Genomic DNA, 20,347 nt, shown 5'->3' on the forward strand with positions numbered 1-20,347 from the left:
AAACTAAAATGTACTGTACAAATGCAAATTCTGTATTTTTCCATGGCAAACAGATTTCTAGGATCTCAATATATCACACAGAGGATGTGTTCTGACACAGAATAAGCAGCAAGCAACATATTATTTTTCATTAACAAACATCTTGTCTTAAGAAGTCAAGCTCTCTATCCACAATTTGCCAACTGAGGCTCCCCAGACATCAATCTTTACAAAAAAGAAACAAACAAAACAAAAAAACCCTCTCTCAATTTATGAGAAGATAAACATTAATTAAAAATATAAATACAGAGAATATCCCATAACCAAAAATACATACATTGGTAATACCTGCTACATACTTGTATCTTTAGTGAACATGTATAACCTCTCATTTGATATACTTTTTATTTTTAAATTTCAAAAGACAAAAATCTTTAGAAGCTAAACAGCCCATTAACAGGCAGCATTCACACCGTCAAAGAACTCTGAATTTACTCTGATAGTTCAATATCACCATACATTAACAAGAATTAAACCTATGTAAATAAACTGCAGGATTATGCTGCAAATTGCTATCACCCTGCACCTCCACAGCCGCACCTGCAGTCCCACCCACAAATTCTTTTTTGCCAGCACTACTTCGAATACTTCAAACTCCATCTTTTGAACAGCTCCCTTTTTTAAAAAAACCCTTTCCACAAAAATGTCCTTCCTGCCCCTCAAACCATGGAATTTTCCTTCATAGTTACACTGGTCTGAAGTGCTTGACAGTCCTTAAAGTCCTTAAAAAATAGGGTATACGGTGGGTCTGCCATGAGAGCTGCTATTTCTCCTGCCCGTCTAGCAGAAGTGATTGTCACCAAGAATGCTGTCTTCACAGAAAGGTGTAAGAGGGAGCAAGTGGCTAGGGGTTCGAATGGTTGTTGAGTTAAGCAAGATAACACTAAGTGAAGGTCCCACGGGGGGTAAGAGGTCTAATGTCTAGGTCTAGGGATTGAAGTCCTTTGAGAAAACGTTTAGTGATCGGATGAGCAAACACAGAGGTACTGTCAATTTTATTGTGGAAGGTTGTAATAGCAGCTAGGTGGACTTTGATGGAGCTGAAAGAAAAGCCAGATTGTTTGAGGTCCAACAGTAGCCAAGTATAAGAGGAAAAGGTGCAGACATAGGAGGCAGTTATTTAGTTGAGCACCATTGCGTAAATCGCTTCCACTTCTGGAGATAGGTGGTGCAAGTAGATTGTGTTCTGCTATGTAGGAGCACTCTTTGGACTTTGTCAGAGCATGCTAGTTCGTTTTGGGAGAACGATGTTGGAACCAAGCTTTGAGGTGAAGCATGGACAGGTTGGGGCGGAGAAATCGGCTGTGTTGCTGCGACAGGAGGTTTGGAATGAGAGGCAACGAGATTGGTGGTCGAGTTGACATCCTGGTGAGTAATGGGAACCACGGCTGTCTGGGCCATGCTGGGGCAATCAGGATCACTTTGGCACGATCTGTTCGTATTTTTGTCAGAACTCTGTGGAGAATCGGGATCGGGGGAAAAGCATAGAGTAAGTTCCAGTGCCACAGAATCATAAATGTATCTCCCAGGGAGTGTTTGCCCAGTCCTGCTCTGGAGCAAAATTCGGGGCATTTCGTGTTTTTCGCAGTTGCAAAGAGGTCTATGGTTGGGTAGCCCCAAATGCGGAATACGCTGGTGATGATCATTTCGTTTATCTCCCATTCGTGGTCTCAAGGAAAACATCTGCTTAATTCATCTGCTGTGGTATTCATAGCCCTGGGAAGGTAGGGGGCTGATATCCGGATATTGTTCGCAAGGCACCAGTTCCAGAGTTTCATAGCTTCTGTGCAAAGCGAATGAGAGCAAGCTCTTCCCTGCCTGTTTAGATAGAACATGCAGGCGATGTTGTCTGTCATTATCTATACATACATACGTCCAAGCAGATCTAAAAGCTTACTGTCTTTATCAACTGGGGCGGAGCGGGGATACTGGTGCTTGTTCTTTTGGTTCACTGCATCAACTACCAGCGAATTAGGTGCTGGATGAGTGAAAAGAAATTCAGAGCCCTTGGAAGGGATGAAGTACTTGCGGTCCGCTCGTTTGCAGGTAGGTAAGCTTGCAGCAGGAGTCTGCCAGATGGCTTTCGCAGGTTCCAGAAGAGCTGGATTGATCGGCAATGCAATCCTGGAAGAAGAAGGCGGCTGCAGAATGTCCGTTAACTCATGCTGCTGTTCAGGAACCTCCTCCGGATTAATTCTTAATTCACTGGCCATTCTTTTGAAAAGGTCTTGAAATTTTGAAAAGTCATCTGAAGATGATGGGGGAGGGGGAAGCAGGGCTTTGTCAGGCGTAACAACTGAGTCTATTGGGTTAGAGACAGGTTGTGCCTGATTCTGCACTTGTGATGGTGCTGTCTGGTGACTGGCATCGGTGGCAGGTTCGTGAGCTTGTGGTGCTGGGCCGGTATTGGGCCTGGTTGAGGTGGCATAGCGAGTGTGGTCTCGAGGATAGGATGCCCACGGGGCCCAATATTGCCACTGTAGTGGGAAGGGCATAGGTGGTGCCATCCACGGGTTTACACACCACAGGGCAGGATCCTGAGAGTATGACGAGGTGATGTTTCTATGACCTCTATTAATTGTGGTCTGAGGATGAGACACTTCATATGGTGAAAAATCCTCCTGGAGACCAGCTTCCTCCTCACTGGAGGAAGGCTGTTCGGAGCCTGGCTGAGCATTTGGTGAGAAGCAGGCATTCAGTAAGGGTGACTGCAGAACGGGTGACACAAGCACGTCACTTGACTGTGTAAATTGTAGTGCTGAAGCTCCTCTGTGTGGTGAGGGCTGTGCGAGAGGAATCTGCTGCGACAAAAAGTTCCTCTGCACCGGTGTCTTCAAAGTCGTTTGGCTGCCGGCCAGCTCAGCGGGTGCCGGGAGAGCGGTGATAGCCTGCGGGGCATCAGGCACGTCCGCATGTGTCAGCACTGCTTCCACCGTGGTGCCGAAAGGTGCTGAGAGGCAGGCAACTGGAAGCCTGAAGCCTCGGCACCAGAGCTCCATGCTACTGCCGCAGCCCCAGGCGGGTTTCGTGCAGCACTGGAGGAGCCCGGTGCGTCAAAACTGCTCAGCCAGGGGAGCGCTGGGAGGGAGGTGGTAGACCTGCCAGGAGAAGCCTTCTCCTGCGAAGCTCGCTTTGTGGCTGACAGAAGGTGATTTTTTTTGAATTTTTCTTCATCTTCTTAGCGGCGTGGGGGCTGTGGTCAGGAGCAGAGCCGAAATTAGCACCTGGCTCTGAAGCTGACCCTAAGGATTTTTGCAGCAGGAGCAGCTTTAGCCTCAACTCCCTGTCCTTTTGTGCCCTAGACTCAAGTTTGCTGCAGTGGGCACATTTTGGGGGGATGTGGGACTCCCCCAAACATTTTATGCATTTTGAATGGCCATCAGACAGAGGGATGGTATCCTTACAATTAGAGCAGTGCTTAAAGCCTGGGGAGCCAGGCATGCCAGGAGCGGCTGCACTGACAGGAACTAAGAGATTTTTTTTTTTTTTTTTTTTAAAAGAAACTAACACACTACTGGTAACACTAATAACGAACACTATTGGTAACAAACGAACTATCTAAAAGGTAAGAGTAACAAGGGAGAAAAATGACAGGTTTCAGAGTAGCAGCTGTGTTAGTCTGTATCCGCAAAAAGAAAAGGAGTACTTGTGGCACCTGCTGAGCTTTGTCTCAGGCTGGGGACAGTAGAGAAGGAACTGAGGGGTATTCTGCACGCGTACTATTAAGGTACACTCAGAGCGAAGGGGGAGGGGGGAAAGAGGAAGCTCTGCGCATGCGTGACTGGTACGAGTACTGCTGTAAAAATCTCCGAATAAAGGCGCAGGGACGCACCAGCACCTAGAATGGAACACCCACAGGGACAGCTCTCGAAGAAGAACACTGAAGCCCTGATAGAAAGCCAACTGAAGTCAATGGGGATATTTCCATTGGCTTCAGTGGGCATTAGATCAAGCCCTCAGTAAGCCAGGGCTGCCAAACCTGCAAGAAACAGAAGTAGCAGCACTCCATCACTTTGTATTTGGAGCAAGCGGTTACCTTTGCAGCTTACTCCACAGCACCTGAAGAGGAAAGGTACCTTAAGCTTCTCAGGTTGCTTCTACAGCAAAATTTTTATATAGTGAAATGGAAAGTTAATCTGTTGTGGTGAACACACACACCATTTTCGTTAGCAGCCTGCTCTTGGTAGCTGAAAAGAGTCTTTACATGGACAGTAAGAAGCCAAAGGGAAAACCGATTAGGATGCTAGTCAGTTTTCCTCTCCATTCAGTCTGTGTGTAAAGTGCTGCAGTTCTGCCAACTCTGCCAAGACGGTGAAATAAAAAACCAGGGACAAAAGGAACAACAACAACAACAACAAAAGCATAAAGAAGCAGAAACAGAAGAATTTAAAAAAAATAAAGGTATCAAACATGGCAAGGGAAAGAAAAGGGAGAAAGAAGGCAAAAAAGGTAAAAAAGAGAAAAAAGAAAAGACAGGCATAAGTGTGTGGGTGTGTGCAGTTTATAAAAGAAAAAGAAAAAAATGCAAAGGAAAAATGTCTCGCAATTTCCACAATTTGTCAAAAAATATTCCATATCTCAAGCCCTAAGTTATTACATATAAAACAAAAATACAACTAAACAAAAAACCTATGTTAAAAGAAAGTTAAGGTTTCAAAGTCCACCATTCAGAAGTTCAGTAAGATCAGAACAAAGGTTGCCTGTGCAGCCATAATTCCGCCCCCTTGTGCAAATGCATCTTAAGACAATTTTTAATTACATGATCACATCATATTTTTTTCCCACACAACCCCTTGTCAAAGTGTGCAGGGTTTTTTATAGCAAATACAAAAAACAAAAATTCCATAACGTGGTATCAGACTGACCCCAACGTGGGCCATCAGCAGAACTGGAACTGGCAGGAAATGAAGGGTAGGAATAAATGGTTAGTATTCATAAGGGAGAAAGGCAAATAGCGTGGTCTCCCAAGAATCAACATTGGGATCTGTGCTGTTCAACATCTTCAGAAATGATCTAGAAAAAGAGGTGAACAGTGAGGTGCAGAGGATATAAAATTACTCAAAGTTAAACACACACTTGGTCAGTGAGTTTCATGGATATCTGCTGACAGCAAAGGCACATTGGGACTCCGTTCCCTCCTAAAATCTGGAATAATGTATCTAGTGGTTACAGATCCTCTTAGCCTACCTGTCTGTCTCCTTCTGCCTGTCTCCTGGAATGTCCCTCAACAGCATATCCCCTTCAGTTCTTGTCAGTCCCTCTTCTATTACTCTTTGCACATAACAGTCCCACTCTGCTCCTGTCCCTGCCTAGGCCACAGGTTCTCAATCTTTTGGGGCTCAGGATTCATTTGTAAACCTCGATGGCCTGTCACAATGCATTAAATAGCTTTAGTGCAAAACACATGTGGTTTACTAAATATTTCTTATCCACAATATACAATATCCACATCAACAAAACAAGTACTAAATAACTACAACTTACACACCGTAGTGGCAGCTCCTGTGGCTCCTGTCCATCGGAACTAGCTGGGCTAACCTCCTTGTTCCAGGCACTGTGACCTCTGGGGTTGCAGCACCCCTCAGGTTTGGACCAGCCCCTCTGACTCAGCACAACTTACTCAAATTTGCCCCCTCATCCTACATCATGTGAGCAGGACAACTGAGCCAAACCTGAGTAGCACTGCAACCCCATGCACAATATTGCAAAATGCCCCAAGTGGGGAGCAGAGCCCAGCCAGCCCCACATGTCAGGAGCTGCCACTGCAGAATGAACGAGGGGTAGGCTCTGCAACTCCCTCCCCAAAGACAGGACCTACCCCGAGCTATCAATTCCCCAGGCCTCCTAAGCAACCCTCTGACACACATGCAACCTAATTTTGGGTCATGACTCCACAGGATCAGAAACCCTGGCCCAGACTGTACCAGTCTTCATACTCCTGTCCATCCCTTAAATATGTTGCTATTTCCCTTCTCTTATCCCCTGTACCTGTCCACCAATAGACTGCTCTTCCCCCTTGACTCTATTACTGAACTCCCTGAATTCAAAAAAGTTGGCTTCTGTCTCCTCCTTGCTACCTAGTTTCCAACAGGGGGAGTATTGAGAACAAGAGAGAAAGGCTCCTTATTCTCAGCTCTGGTGCCCACAGTCACAGCAGTCATCAACAGCCAGAAGGAGCAACTGCAGGAAAAGTCCAGTTCAGCTCTGGGCAGGAACATGACAGTTCTGTAGATGTGGAGCATGCTTAGTGGAGATGCAATGTCCTGAGAATTTTGCTGCCATTTTCTAACAAACCTCTTTGGAGCATGTGGAAATGGTAATTTTGAGAGGCTTATAATGTGGCTAAATTGGGGTGGATTTTCAAAAGAATAGGTAAAGGCATTTCTCTGACCCTAGGATATACCACCTACCATATTTCAAGTCCCTGCTCAAAAGCATGAGGTGCCATAACTTCTCAATGAAACAGCTGCAATAATTTTGTAACATTTGGCAAAACAATGTAATTTTTTCTAACCCTGTTCTCAATAATGGATGAACTGTTTTTGCTGCAGCTTTCCAAAAAAGTAGTATTTATGTCACACAAGATGACCTGAAAATTGGAAAGGGGAGGATAACTGTATGGAACCTGGGCACTTGCTACTGTGCATCATAATTACTGGGTAACTGACCTAAGTCAGCCAAACATGGCTAACAAAATGGGCTTTACCCATGATATAGTGAAGTTAGTTGGAAGATTCACACTACTCACAGTTCTGGATTTTTACGTACCACAAATAATTGTAAGGGTTGCTCAGCAGGCAAAGGAGCAGAACTCTTTTTGATTTTCACAGAAACTTTAGCCTCTTCCTCTGACTGTTTTCCTTCTCCTTCTTCAGCATACTTTTTTCTTTTAACTTGACGATTTGATCTTCTCTTCTACAATACAGTAATATCAACATAATATTTTTACTGAAAATTCTTTCTAGCAAGAACTGCTTATATTGATTTTTTAAAAATAGTCATTCAGCTACACTACATATTACTATAGAAAATTTAGTGAGCCGTAATTTTGATAAGTGCACAAATTTAAAGAAAAAAAGTAACTGTATAAACAACAACAGGGTGGGGAGATTCTAAGCCAAATTTTCGACCTACAAATCTTGTTAATGTTTCTTTAAGTTATACATAATAAAATATAAAAGTAGTTAAGTGGCTTTGTCTGTATTTACAGCTAAGAAATGAAACTGGAGTAATGTTTTCTGGATATTTACGAACAAAATTCAAGTGAGAGCTATTTTGTTTCATGAATTCACTGTAATTTCTCCCAATAGTAATTTCATAAGGATAAATACGGAAGACCACTGTGTGCTATTAATCTATCTAAACCAATAACCTATAAAGTGAAGATTTACACAATATGCTAAAGTGAGTCCTCTATTAAATAAAAGGTCCTTTTTGTATAAACCGGTATTATGAAGACTCTCAGAAATTAAGAAAGGGAAGAGACCTATCAGATCATGCCAGTCATACTGCTGATACTGTATGATTTTTATTAATTAATTATTATTATTATTTGTTTTCAACAAGTATACTGTCCATTCCATCATCTCCTCTACGGGTCTCGATCAAGGTTATTCTAGTATAACCAACATCAACTTTGAGATATCATACACATTTCAGCTTAATGTTTTTTTACTTTCTTTAAAAAATCTCATTACTAGACTATCCCACTCTTAACAATTTCTCTCACTTTGGTGTTATAACTTTCAAATACTTGCAGATTTTACACATTTAACCATTTTAAGCTTAATGATAAAACCACCTTTACAATCTCTTAATTATTTTGATGAGCTGATGACTAACAGGAGACTGGATAACAAAGGCAACTGCAATCAGTATAACAATTAACACAAAGTCTGACAACTAACTGATTTGAAAACACCGATTGCCTACGAAAATCTCTTATTTTGGGCAATGAATCAGCAGAAGTATAGAAATAAGACAGCTCTACAACTCCATACATACTGGACTGAGCTTTATAGCAAAGTAACTGAATCACACGGATTTACTCTGAATGAAGCACTCATTTACAGTAAGGTGTTTCTCTAATTAGCTAGCAATCAACAAGGCTCTACACCAAATATGGCAAGTGCCAAAAGCTTCTGCAGAACTTACACTACTGCATCAGAGTGAAAACTGACCAGTCTAGTCTGTTATCTGAAACATTAAAGCTATGAGCCACAGTGGAAGCAGGTGTCGGGGCAATTCATTAAGCAGAAATAAGGTGTACAATAGTCCCTGACACACTTTTGCAGTAGCCAAGAGGCTCTTATCTATTTTAAGGGTTTTGTATAGAGCCCACCACCATAATAACTAAGCATATATAAAGTAAAGTATATTGAGGTCTCCTGTGGAATCCTTGGAGTCTTTCATAACTAGTAAAGTGAGAAGAACAGAACGTTTTACTTGCATTGAATTTATATTGTGGGAAGGGAGGGCAATTTTTAAATGGGATGGGGGGGGAAGAGGATTGGTTTAAATATCTGATTATGGCAGGAATGCTCTCTCAAGAGGAAGATGGTGTGCCCAATGAGGAGGCTGAACTCCAAATTAATAAGAGGTTTCAGAGTAACAGCTGTGTTAGTCTGTATTTGCAAAAAGAAAAGGAGTACTTGTGGCACCTTAGAGACTAACCAATTTATTTGAGCATAAGCTTTCGTGAGCTCAGCTGTAGCTCACGAAAGCTCATGCTCAAATAAATTGGTTAATCTCTAAGGTGCCACAAGTACTCCTTTTCTTTTTGCAAATTAATAAGCGTTCCCCTGAGAGTCTGTTCCATAGTATGAAGACCTCAAATAAAAATACTTTATCTCTAGCTCTGACACTTTTTCCCTGGGTTTTGTGAGCTGCCTTGCTCCAGAAAAACACAAACATCCTAAAAGATAGCAGATGGAGATGTAGTGACAGAGCAGGGTCCTAATCTAACAATGGCCTTGAAGATAAGGATCACAACCTTAAACTGAAACCAGAAGTGGAATGTGTGTGTGGGGGGGAGGGGGAGGAGGTATGAATACAAAGAGATTGCTCTTTTTCCTTCCGTAAGTGAATGCCTACAAGAGACACATACCACCCAGAGGCTAATACAAATAAGAAAATTCCCCTGAGGAGGATTTAGAGATAACATCCCCTTGGGAATCCCAGACACCTTTTACTTCTCAACAAGTAGAGGATTTGGGAGTTGGCTTTTCACTTAGGTGAGCCCCTAGACAAGTGAAGATAGGCAATAACAGTAAACACAAAGCAAGAAAAGACACATCATGGTCTACAACAACACAGAAAAGAAAAAAAATGAAATAATGCCAAGAAGAGAAAGATATCGTAAACATTAGGCAAATTGTATTTTCTAAAAATTATCAATTTGATCAACTACGTTGCTATAAGGGCTATAAGTTGCTATAAGTTAACTCACGCGATTAACTCAAAAAAATTAATCACAATTAATTGCAGTTTTAATCACACTGTTAAATAATAGAATACCAATTGAAATTTATTAAATAATTTGGATGTTTTTCTACATTTTCAAATATATTGATTTCAATTACAACACAGAATACAAGTGTACAATGCTTACTTTATATTACTTTTATTACCCAATAGTTGCACTGTAAAAATGACAAAAGAAATAGTATTTTTAAATTCACCTCATACAAGTACTATAGTGCAATCCCCCTATTGTGAAAGCGGAATTTACAAATGTAGATTTTTTTTTGTTACATAATTGCACTCAAAAACATAACAATGTAAAACTTTAGCGCCTACAAGCCCACTCAGGCCTACTTCTTGTGCAGTCAACCGCTAACAGAAACAAGTTTGTCTACATTTACGAGAGATAATGCTGCCCGCTTCTTATTTACAATGTCACCTGAAAGTGAGAACAGGCGTTCACATGGCACTTTTGTAGCCAGCATTGCAAGGTATTTACATTCCAGATATTCTAAAGATTTGCATGCCCCTTCATCCTTTGGCCACCATTCCAGAGGACATGCGTCCATGCTGATGACATCCATTAAAAAAATAATGGGTTAATTAAATTTGTGACTGAACTCGTTGGGGGAGAATTGTATGTCTCCTGCTCTGTGTTTTAACTGCATTCTAACATATATTTCATGTTATAGCAATCTTGGATTATGACCCAGCATGTTGTTTGTTTTAAGAACACTTTCAATGCAGATTTGACAAAACGCAAAGAAGGTACTGATGTGAGATTTCTAAAGATAGCTACAGCACTCGACCCAAGATTTAAGAATCTGAAGGGCCTTCCTAAATCCGAGAGGGACGGGGTGTGGAGTATGCTTTCAGAAGTCTTAAAAGAGCAACATTCCGATGTGGAAACTACAGAACCCAAACCACCAAAAAAGAAAATCAACTTTCTGCTGGTGATGTGTGACTCGGATGATGAAAATGAACATGTGTCAGTCTGCACTGCTTTGGATCGTTATCGAACAGAAACCATCATCAGCATGAACGCATAAAATAAAAAATGAATATAATCATCACAGACTTTAGTATACAGGGAGAGCATATAAGTGAAAATAATTATGCTCAAGCCTATCGGAATGGAGCTCTGTCCGTCTGTATTAGGTAGTCGTTGTCAAAATGGGTTTTTTTATGCACAGAGAAACCATAAATTTACAGATATCCAAATGCTACATCATAATTAATAAAACACAGTAGTCAGCTATCTCTGAAAGGAGGGCATTTCAGGAGAAAATGTAGGCAGTCATAGAAAAAATGTCAGCTTATCAGTATGAAAAAAGAAACTAGAAAGGGATTTAAAGAAGTTAAGAGAGCTAGATAAAAGGTCAACTGTTCAGTCAGACATATTTCAAATCCTAGAACACTTGCAATATAAAAAGAAAAGGAATACTTGTGGCACCTTAGAGACTAACAAATTTATTTGGCTGTAGACAATGGATCGTGTGGTGTGGTCTGGATGAAAGCTGGAGGAATGTAGGTAAGTATAGCAATCAGTAGGTTTCCTGTAACCCAGGAACCTATCCTTGCAACAAAGCCCATTGCCAACTGTGTCCACCTACCTATTCAGGGGACAACATCATAGGGCCTAATCACATCAGCCACACTATCACTACCGCTGCATAAAACAGAACTCCAGGTAGCTAACTACTATTACGACTGCTATTACCTGCTACAACTGACATGATACCACAGTAGCACTAACACAGTCAGTTTTAAGATCAACTGCTCCTGACGCTACCTAGAGCATGGTCTCAGAGCATACTCAGCTCCATTTTTATTGGTTTAGAGAGGAAATGGCATTCTTCTTACACTGATTCTCACAGGCTACAAAGAACTTAGGTGACTTCCTAAATTCCTTGGGTATGATTTTCAAAAATGCATAAGCAATTTAGGACTACAAGTCTCATTCAAAGTAACTTATGGACTTATAAACCTCTTCTCTTCATCTTAACCAAACAAAATATTATCCAAAGCAAAGTGACTACAGTTTATAGAGATTAGCTACTTTTGTGCTCCAACTGGCAGGAGTTTTTCCTGACTGATGCATAAAGAGGCATATAATTCAGTCAGCAATGGAGTATCATCCTTCAGAAGACATTCAAAGAAGGTGCCTCTAAGTTCCAGAGTGCATGGTATTTAACAAGTTCAAAATTACCACACCATTGCAGGTAAGCCTTGCAGTACAGCTACACAGAGTTTGGATCTTGCAATTTAATTGTTATACTACAGCTTCATGGACACTGCATCAATTATAAGAAGCTATGGCAGTTCACCACTAGTACTACAAAAATTGAAGTAGAAAGATTCTAGGAAGGTGTGTTCATTCCAAATGGAATTGTACCACTTCATGCCGGTGGAAACCTCATCCATGAAGATGATGATCATATAGAAATAAATTTAGAGACCACTGATGGAAAGAGTATCTTCCATTCATTGGCTAGAGTGGTATTTTAAGAAGAGTCTACAGCTACCCAAACATCACAAGAAATATCACTGAAGTATGGGAGAGAACAGTTACTTCTTCTCCCTTGAAAATCAGAGTCTCTTACACACTGTGCAGCATTTGAAAAATCTAGAACACTTCCACAAGCAACACGCCTTGAAAACATTTTTGAGATGATCAACTGTGTCTGTAGGCAGAACAATCTTCTTGGCACAGAACTGTGTACAAGTCAAGGTAAAGACGACTCTGGTAACCCTTGCACTCTCGACAGAGATCATAATGATGAACAAGATGATGGATAATGAGGTTGACTAAAAATGTCACCAACCCTATTACATTTCAACGATACCTGTGCAGCAAATATATTATTAGAATTTGTTTTGCCCTTTAGATTGTTGTTGTGATGCTTTGAGGTCACAAAGAAATACAATTTTGTGTGTCTTGAAATAATACACAGAGTGATTAAACTAACAGAAACAAATGCAAATACTTCTAAGTGGTCATTTCAATGTGTTGTTGGTGTCGTTATTTATCCCTGTTTCTATGGTAACGGCACCACTAGATAGCTCCACATCATAGCTCATCTTAAAGGAGACATAATAGGCTTTCAAATGATGTATGAACTGCATGTGTATAGAGAGGGTACATTAGGCAGATCAAATTGGTGGCCTATCAGGATTCAATCCAAGTCAGGATTGCCTGCAAATCTAGCTGCTGCCACCTCAGGACTCCAAAGGCTGCCTCAAAGTTTCTCCTTTGTAAGGAGTCCTCTTTCCTATCTGTGGTGTCTTTTGTGGGGAAATTCCCTTTAGTAGCTACTGCAATGTTTTGAAGGATAAATGGAGGCGAGAACAACTCCCTGTGTGCTTGAAGGATGGTTTCTTCAATGCGCTGAGAACTAGACTGAGGTTCCAAGGCAGAGTAAGCTATCTGACATGAGAAAAAAGGTGAAATGAACCTTGAAGTCATAGAGTGTGAAAATACTGAAAACCCCTCAACAGGTAAGTGAAAAGCTGTAAGAGCAGCCAGGTGGACTTTGATGGAGCTCAGTGACAAGCTCAGGATTTTTGAATTCGAGTATATGAGTGAGGTGCTAGGAGGGAGAAAATGCCCACTGGGTGCATCAGAAGTGGAACTGCTTCCACTTTTGCACGTAGGTCTTTCTCATGAAAGGTTTCCTACTATTAAACAGCACATTCTGTTCTTTGAAAGAACAGTCCATTCTACACCCAAGAGTTATTGAGGAGCCAGGACCTGAGATGTAGTATGAAGAGGTGACAGTTTTCAGAGTAACAGCCGTGTTAGTCTGTATTTGCAAAAAGAAAAGGCATACTTGTGGCACCTTAGAGACTAACCAATTTATTTGAGCGTAAGCTTTTGTGAGCTACAGCTCACTTAAGTGTAGCTTTCACTTCACCTTTTTTTTTTTCACCTTTTTTCTCATGTCACTGTAGCTCACGAAAGCTTATGCTCAAATAAATTGGTTAGTCTCTAAGGTGCCACAAGTACCCCTTTTCTTTATGAAGAGGTGAGTCAATGTGCTCGATTCTTGGGTCAGTTTTTGTCAGAGGAGGGCAAAAATGTGGCTAAAGAGATAGGCGAATCAGGTACAAGAACCATATCACTGCCTTGGCCAAGCTGGTGCTATGAAAATGATTACTGTTTGTTCAGGGGCCTTAAGAAGTAACAGTGTTGGGGGACAGGCATATATCAGAATCTGAAGCAAAGACATGAGGAATGCATTTCGTAAGGAGTTGCAGCTGCGTCCTGCTCCTGAGTAGCATCGCAGACATTTTGTGTTGGAGGGTGTTGCAAAGAGGTCTATTTCCAGAAAGTCCCAGGAAAGAAAAATCTTACATAGGAAAGGATTGCTCAACCTCCCATTCATGGTCCTGGAAAAAATGCCTGTTCAGTGTGTCTATGATGGTGTTCTGCAGACATAGTAGATGTACTGCTGTGATTTTGAATTAGTGGTTATGCACAAGTTAGAGAATTATTGCCTCTGTGCACAAGGACTTGCTCCTTCTGGACAATTTATATAGTACATGATAACTGTTGTCTGTCATGACTCTGATCAAGTGGCCCTTGATCTCAGGTAGGATGTGGCTGCTTCTGTACTGAACTGCTCTGAGCTAAGCCAACTGATGTGAAGAGCAGACTCCTAAGGAATCCATCTACCTTGCACCATGAGGCCCTCACGGTGGCTCCCCCAGCCTACTACAGAGGAATTTGTGGTGATGATCTTTGTAATGGTATGGATGCAAGAATGGAACTCTCATGCAAACCTTTTGGGGATCCTTCCAACAACTGAGAGAGTCGAGAACTTTCTGAGTAACAGAGACACACTTGAACATATGTTGTGCATACTGGGACAGTAGACAGTTCTGAGCCAGGCCTGAAGGCATCAGGAATGCAGTCTGGCATGAGGTGTTACGACTGTATAGGCTGCCACATGGTTCAGAAGCTGAAAGTAGGCCACTGCTATAGTTTCAGGGCCCACCAGAGATGAGGTTGGAGAGGCAAACTCATGTTTTTGTGGGAAATATGCCCTGGTGATTGTGGAGTCCAGGGTGGCCCCTATGAAGTTTGTGTGTTGGATAGATGTCATGGTAGACTTTTATGCATTGATTCAAAAGCCCAAGGAGTGGAAGAGGACTAGAACTTTGTTGGTTGTTGACAACCTCAGGGAAGGAATGACCATTGAAGAACCGGTTGTCCAGATGGAGACTATAACTATTCCTATTTGCCGCAGATGGGCTGTGACAACCAAGAAGCTTTGTAAAGATGCCAGGTGGTCAGATAGCTGAAAGGAAGTATTCAATACTGATAGTGGCTGTTGCCGATGACGAACTGTAGGAAGTATCTGTGAGCTGGATTCACTACCATATACTAATATGCACCCTGAAGGCCAAGGGCCACAAATCACTCTCCTGGATCTAATGATGGTTTTATTGCTGCTATGGTTACCATCTTGAACCTTTGTATTTGAATAAATGTGTTCAGAGCCCAGGATTCGTCTCCATCCTCCTTTTTTCTTAGGTACCAGAAAATACTAGAAGTAGAACTCTTTCCAGAAGAAAGAGAGGGAAAGTGGTTCAGTTGCCCCCAAGAGCACGAGGGCCCTCCTGGCTTCGAAGATCCTCAAAAGAGAGAGGGAGGAGACATAGTGGGTGAAGGGAATGGAGTTGAAATGAATGGCACAGCCTGATGTCATGACTTCTGGAATCCATGTGTCTGTTGTGATGTGCTTCCAAGAAAGATTGAAATAAAGATGATGTCTTGTAGGATGTCTAGTGGAGTGGTGCAGCATAAAATCCAGATTGTGAAATGATTCATGACAAAGATCAAAATGGTTGTTCAGAAGAAGTTGCCAACTGAGAGGTGACAACAGATGGTCCTTTCTCATGGCATCTGGGCCTCTTTTTGAGTGGTTCTACAGTTCTCTGGGAAGTTTGGTAGGGAATCAACTGAGACGATTGGGCTGTCTATGACCTGCTAAATTTTTTCTTGGTTGCCCAGCAATCAGAGGGTTGCTCTAGAATTCTTAATGAATGAAGAGATTCATCTGTATCATCACTGAAGAGCTTGGGGCCTTTGAATGGAAGTTCCTCCACTATATTCTCGACTTCCCTGGGGAAGGAGGGCTGCAGCCATAAAGTATGGTGGATAGCTAAGGCAGCTGCTGTGGAATTAGAGGCTATGTCAGCTGCATCCAACGAAGCTTGCAAAGAGGGTTTGGCAATCCTCTGACCTTCAGTGACAAGAGCCTGGAACTGGGTCCTTCTGGTTTTGTGGCAAAGAGAACTTGCTGAAATTTGTGGTGTCCTATTTAGTTACCCTGATTTGTAATGCAGCCAAAGAACAGTTTTTTGCAGAAAGTTCCACACACTCAAACTTCTTGTAGTGAAGATCAATCTGTTCTCTGTTTCTCTCATTTACAACATCATCCACTAGGGAATTCAGGATGGGGTGGAAAAAGAGATATTCTGAGCCACTGGCAGGTACACAGTATTTCTTGTCCACCCTCTTGCAAGTAAGCAGTGTAGTGTCTGGTGTCTGCAATATTAATTGAGCTGCTAACAGAAGAACATCATTTCTAGGTAAGGCTATCTTACCTTTGGGAGAAGTGTGTAGGATATCTGCCAGGGCATGTTGTGGCTCCTGGGCCTCTTTCAAGGAGATTTATAAGGATCTGACTATCACCTTCAAGAGCTCTTGGAAGACTTCAACATCATTTGCAAAGGATGAGGGAAGAAGCTACCTGCCTTGTCTGGAGAGGAAGAGGAACTTGTTAGATGGTGCTGCCTTTTCTTCAACTTTTGAGGGTCATCTTGAGGAAGGTGGTCTTGAGGTACTGGTGACTGCACCTCTTGGCAGTTCCTCTTTTGTGAGGATACCTACTAAAGACAGTCTCCATACAGGACCCTAGATGCCAGAAGGCCCATTGGGGTGGGTCCTAAGGGAAGGAGGAGGAGCTCTGAAGGTACTCCTGCCATGGAGGTTGTCAAGTCAGTTGTCAGCTGGTTCCTAGGGTCTCTTCCTTAGGATACACCTCAGAGAAGGTTCAAATGGGGTGCAACTTCTCTCATGTGTCAAGTCGCAGCTTATCTGGGGCTAGATTTTTTTTTTTCAGATAGTCCTTTGTATCTGGGAGGCCGAAAAATTTCTCCCAGTGAAGAACTTCCAGAACTGAAAAATATTCCTGCCCTACACTTGGAGGGCCTGGTTAGAGCCCATTTGCACTTTGGGGCACGATTAAATAAGTATGTAAAATCTACCACCGAAAACCATCAGCAGATATGGATATTTTTATTTTCTATGATGCAGTTTGTGCCATGAACGTAGGATGGGTTTAGACGTTACAGGGATCACAGACAGGGAGGGAAAGGAAGTAGGCAGAAATGGCTAAAAGGGACTACTAGAGGGAATACAGGATCAAGGTTGGTTGTTGATGGGAGGATACCGCGCACATCCCTATCAGTCTGAGCTCTTGTCCAAAATGTTGCCCCACTGGCTTATGAGGCAGAAACAGATAGTCAGAAAAAGAAAAATATGCTTCTTTTGTACAGCACAGCACACATTTAACTGCTGACAACTCCAGACAGTTTAACGCTTTCCTAGTTTGTCTGGTTCCTCCTTCTCCTATTCTTCCACTCGAGGTAAAGTTTTGGAAGCACTTCTAGCTAATTCTCCTCCAGCATCACCGGGATAATGAGAGCCCAGTAAGTTCTGTTCTTCCTTGGATGAGAAAAGTTTAGGCATTTCCTTGCACAGCCTGTGGCTACCTTGTAGATATACTTCACTGTAGGTTGTTGAAGAAATCTCTATCATTGCATTCAATGATGGAGGATTACCAAGAGGAGTATACCTCTGCCTTCTACTTCTTTCTGGGCTTGCCTGACATTCTTGTGCAATTTGTGGTCTTGCAGCAACTCAGTGAAAAGGACTGACTCCTAGCAGGGAAATTTTCAGGACAAAAATGCATAGCCTAGGCAGAAGATCAACGCTTAGGATCTGAGGACCTCCCAGCGCAGAATATTTTACATATTGCTTAATGTACTCCTGGTGACTAACTGTCCTGTGACAACAATTAATGGCCACAGACCAAGAAAAGAAAATGGCATTTAGTGTACAACAAAGAGCTACAAATTAATAAAAACTGATGACATCACTACTTGGAATATTAAAATATCTGAAAAGCTGGTAGAGAATTCATTTTATTTACCATAGGTACTATTTAGAATGGCAGTATTTATCTCAATATTAAAACTAAACAGACTATCATCAGCTCAATATATGCCATCCTGTACAACAATTTTTCTTTTTAAAACTAACACCAGTGAGAATTTTCATCTAGATAAGGACTCATCATCCTAGGATTGCTACATCTATGGTTTCACGCAAGCCTATGGTGTTTTTAACTTCCTTTTGTTAGGAGGTGTTTATACCCTTCAAAAATTTTGCTAGGCCTTGCCAGTCAAGCTATATAAAAAATAGCGCTGTCAAGTGATTAAAATAATGAATCGCGACTAATTGCGCGATTAAAAAAAATTAATCACTGTGAAACAATAACAGAATACCATTTATTTAATTAGTTTTGGATATTTTTAACATTTTCAAATATACGGATTTCAATAACACAGAATACAAAGTGTACAGTGCTCACTTTATATTTATTTTTCTTACAAATATTTGCACTGTAAAAAATCAAAAGAAATATCGGTAGTATTTTTCAATTCACCAAATGAAAGTACTGTAGTGCAATCTCTTTATCATGAAAGTTGAACTTACAAATGTAGAATTATGTACAAAAAGAAACTGCATTCAAAAATAAAAACGTAAAACTTTAGAACCTAAAAGTTCACTCGGTCCTACTTCTTGTTCAGCCAATCACTCAGATAAACAAGTTTATTTACATTTGCAGGAGATAATGCTGCTTGCTTCTTGTTTACAATATCACTTGAAAGTGAGAACAGACATTTGCATGGCATTGTTGTAGCCGGCACTGCAAGATATTTACGTGCCAGATGCGCTAAAGATTCATATGTCCCTTCATGCTTCAACCACCATCCCAGAAGACATGCTGATGACGGGTTCTGCTCGATAAATATCCAAAGCAGTGCGGACCAATGCATGTTCATTTTCATCATCTGAGTCAGATGCCAACAGCAGAAAGGTTGATTTTCTTTTTTAGTGGTTCGGGTTCTGTAGTTTCTGCATTGGAGTTTTGCTCTTTTAACACTTCTGAAAGCATGCTCCACATCTCGTTCCTTTCAGATTTTGGAAGGCACCTTAGATTCTTAAAGCTTGGGTTGAGTGATGTAGCTATCTTTAGAAATCTCAGATTGGTACCTTCTTTGAGTTTTGTCAAATCTGCAGTGAAAGTGTTCTTAAAACGAACAACATCTGCCGGGTCATTGTCCGAGACTGCTAGAACATGAAATATATGGCAGAATGCAGGTAAAACAGAGTAGGAGACATACAATTCTCCCCCTCAAGGACTTCAGTCACAAATTTAATTATGTATTTAAAAAAACAAAAAACAAAAACCAAGCATCATCAGCATGGAAGCATGTCTTCTGAAATGGTGTTTGAAGCATGAAGGGGCATACGAAAGTTTAGCATAACTACAGGTTTCAGAGTAACAGCCGTGTTAGTCTGTATTCGCAAAAAGAAAAGGAGTACTTGTAGCACCTTAGAGACTAACCAATTTATTTGAGCATGAGCTTTCGTGAGCTACACCTCACTTGAGCTGTAGCTCACGAAAGCTCATGCTCAAATAAATTGGTTAGTCTCTAAGGTGCTACAAGTACTCCTTTTCTTTTAGCATAACTGGCACATAAATACCTTGCAATGCCAGCTACAAAAGTGCCATGCGAACTCCTGTTCTCACTTTCAGGTGACATTGTAAATGAGAAGTGGCCAGCATTATCTCCCATAAATGTAAACAAACTGGTTTGTCTTAGCAGTTGGCTGAACAAGAAAGAAGTAGCCTTGAATGGACTTGTAGGCTCTAAAGATTTACATTGTTTTGTTTCTGAGTGCAGTTATGTAACAAAAAAGTCTACATTTGTAAGCTGCACTTACATGATAAAGAGATTGCAGTACAGTACTTGTATGAGGTGAATGAAAAATACTACTTTTTTTGTTTGCCATATTTACAGTGCAAATATTTGTATTAAAAATAACAAAGTGAGCAGTGTACACTTTGTATTGTGTTGTAATTTAAATCAATATATTTGAAAATGTAGAAAAACATTCAAAATATTTAGAAAATTTCAATTGGTATTCTATTATTTAACAGTGCGATTAAAACTGGGATTAATTTTTTTAATCGCAATTAATTTTTTTGAGTTAATCGCGTGAGTTAACTGCGATTGTCAGCCCTAATAAATAACATCAATAAACTTTTATTGATAATCATTTTTATGCCACCTTATAGCCATAAATCTCAGAGCAACCTTCCAACCTTAAGTTTGGTGCTGTGTTTCTTGTAAAAAGCTATCCAGTATCTTTGTATTCCTAAGATAAAGCATGATGCTCGGCATCATCAGAAATTTTATGGTGATGTTTACTTTTTATTTTTTAATGACCTGTTAAGTCTAGAATAAGTTAATTATTATAGTTATATAAATGTTTCCACACATTTGTGTTGAAATTTAGACACAGTAGAACTATAATCACCACCTCAACGCAGCTTAGTTATAACACTTTAGCCATAATCAGCAATTTATTTCTTGTACAAGGAAGAGTGTTTGAATCATTGGTTTCATAGAATCATAGAAGGTTAGGGTTGGAAGGGACCTCAGGACGTCATCTAGTCCAACCCCCTGCTTGAAGCAGGACCAA

At 41.0% G+C, this 20,347-nt stretch overlaps 1 protein-coding gene across 15 annotated transcripts in view; it reads right to left on the reverse strand.

Annotated features, from left to right (window-relative positions):
• Positions 1 to 20,347, reverse strand: part of CHD9 (chromodomain helicase DNA binding protein 9) — a 191,683-nt gene that overhangs the window by 89,549 nt on the left and 81,787 nt on the right. For all 15 annotated transcript variants that reach the window (XM_075118360.1, XM_075118359.1, XM_075118357.1 and 12 more), the window contains one exon: positions 6,808 to 6,954. In XM_075118360.1, the coding sequence (XP_074974461.1) occupies positions 6,808 to 6,954 (147 nt within the window). The remainder of the gene's footprint in view (positions 1 to 6,807; positions 6,955 to 20,347) is intronic.

The sequence above is a fragment of the Caretta caretta genome, chromosome 12, assembly GCF_965140235.1.
Source record: "Caretta caretta isolate rCarCar2 chromosome 12, rCarCar1.hap1, whole genome shotgun sequence".
NCBI lineage: Eukaryota > Metazoa > Chordata > Testudines > Cheloniidae > Caretta > Caretta caretta.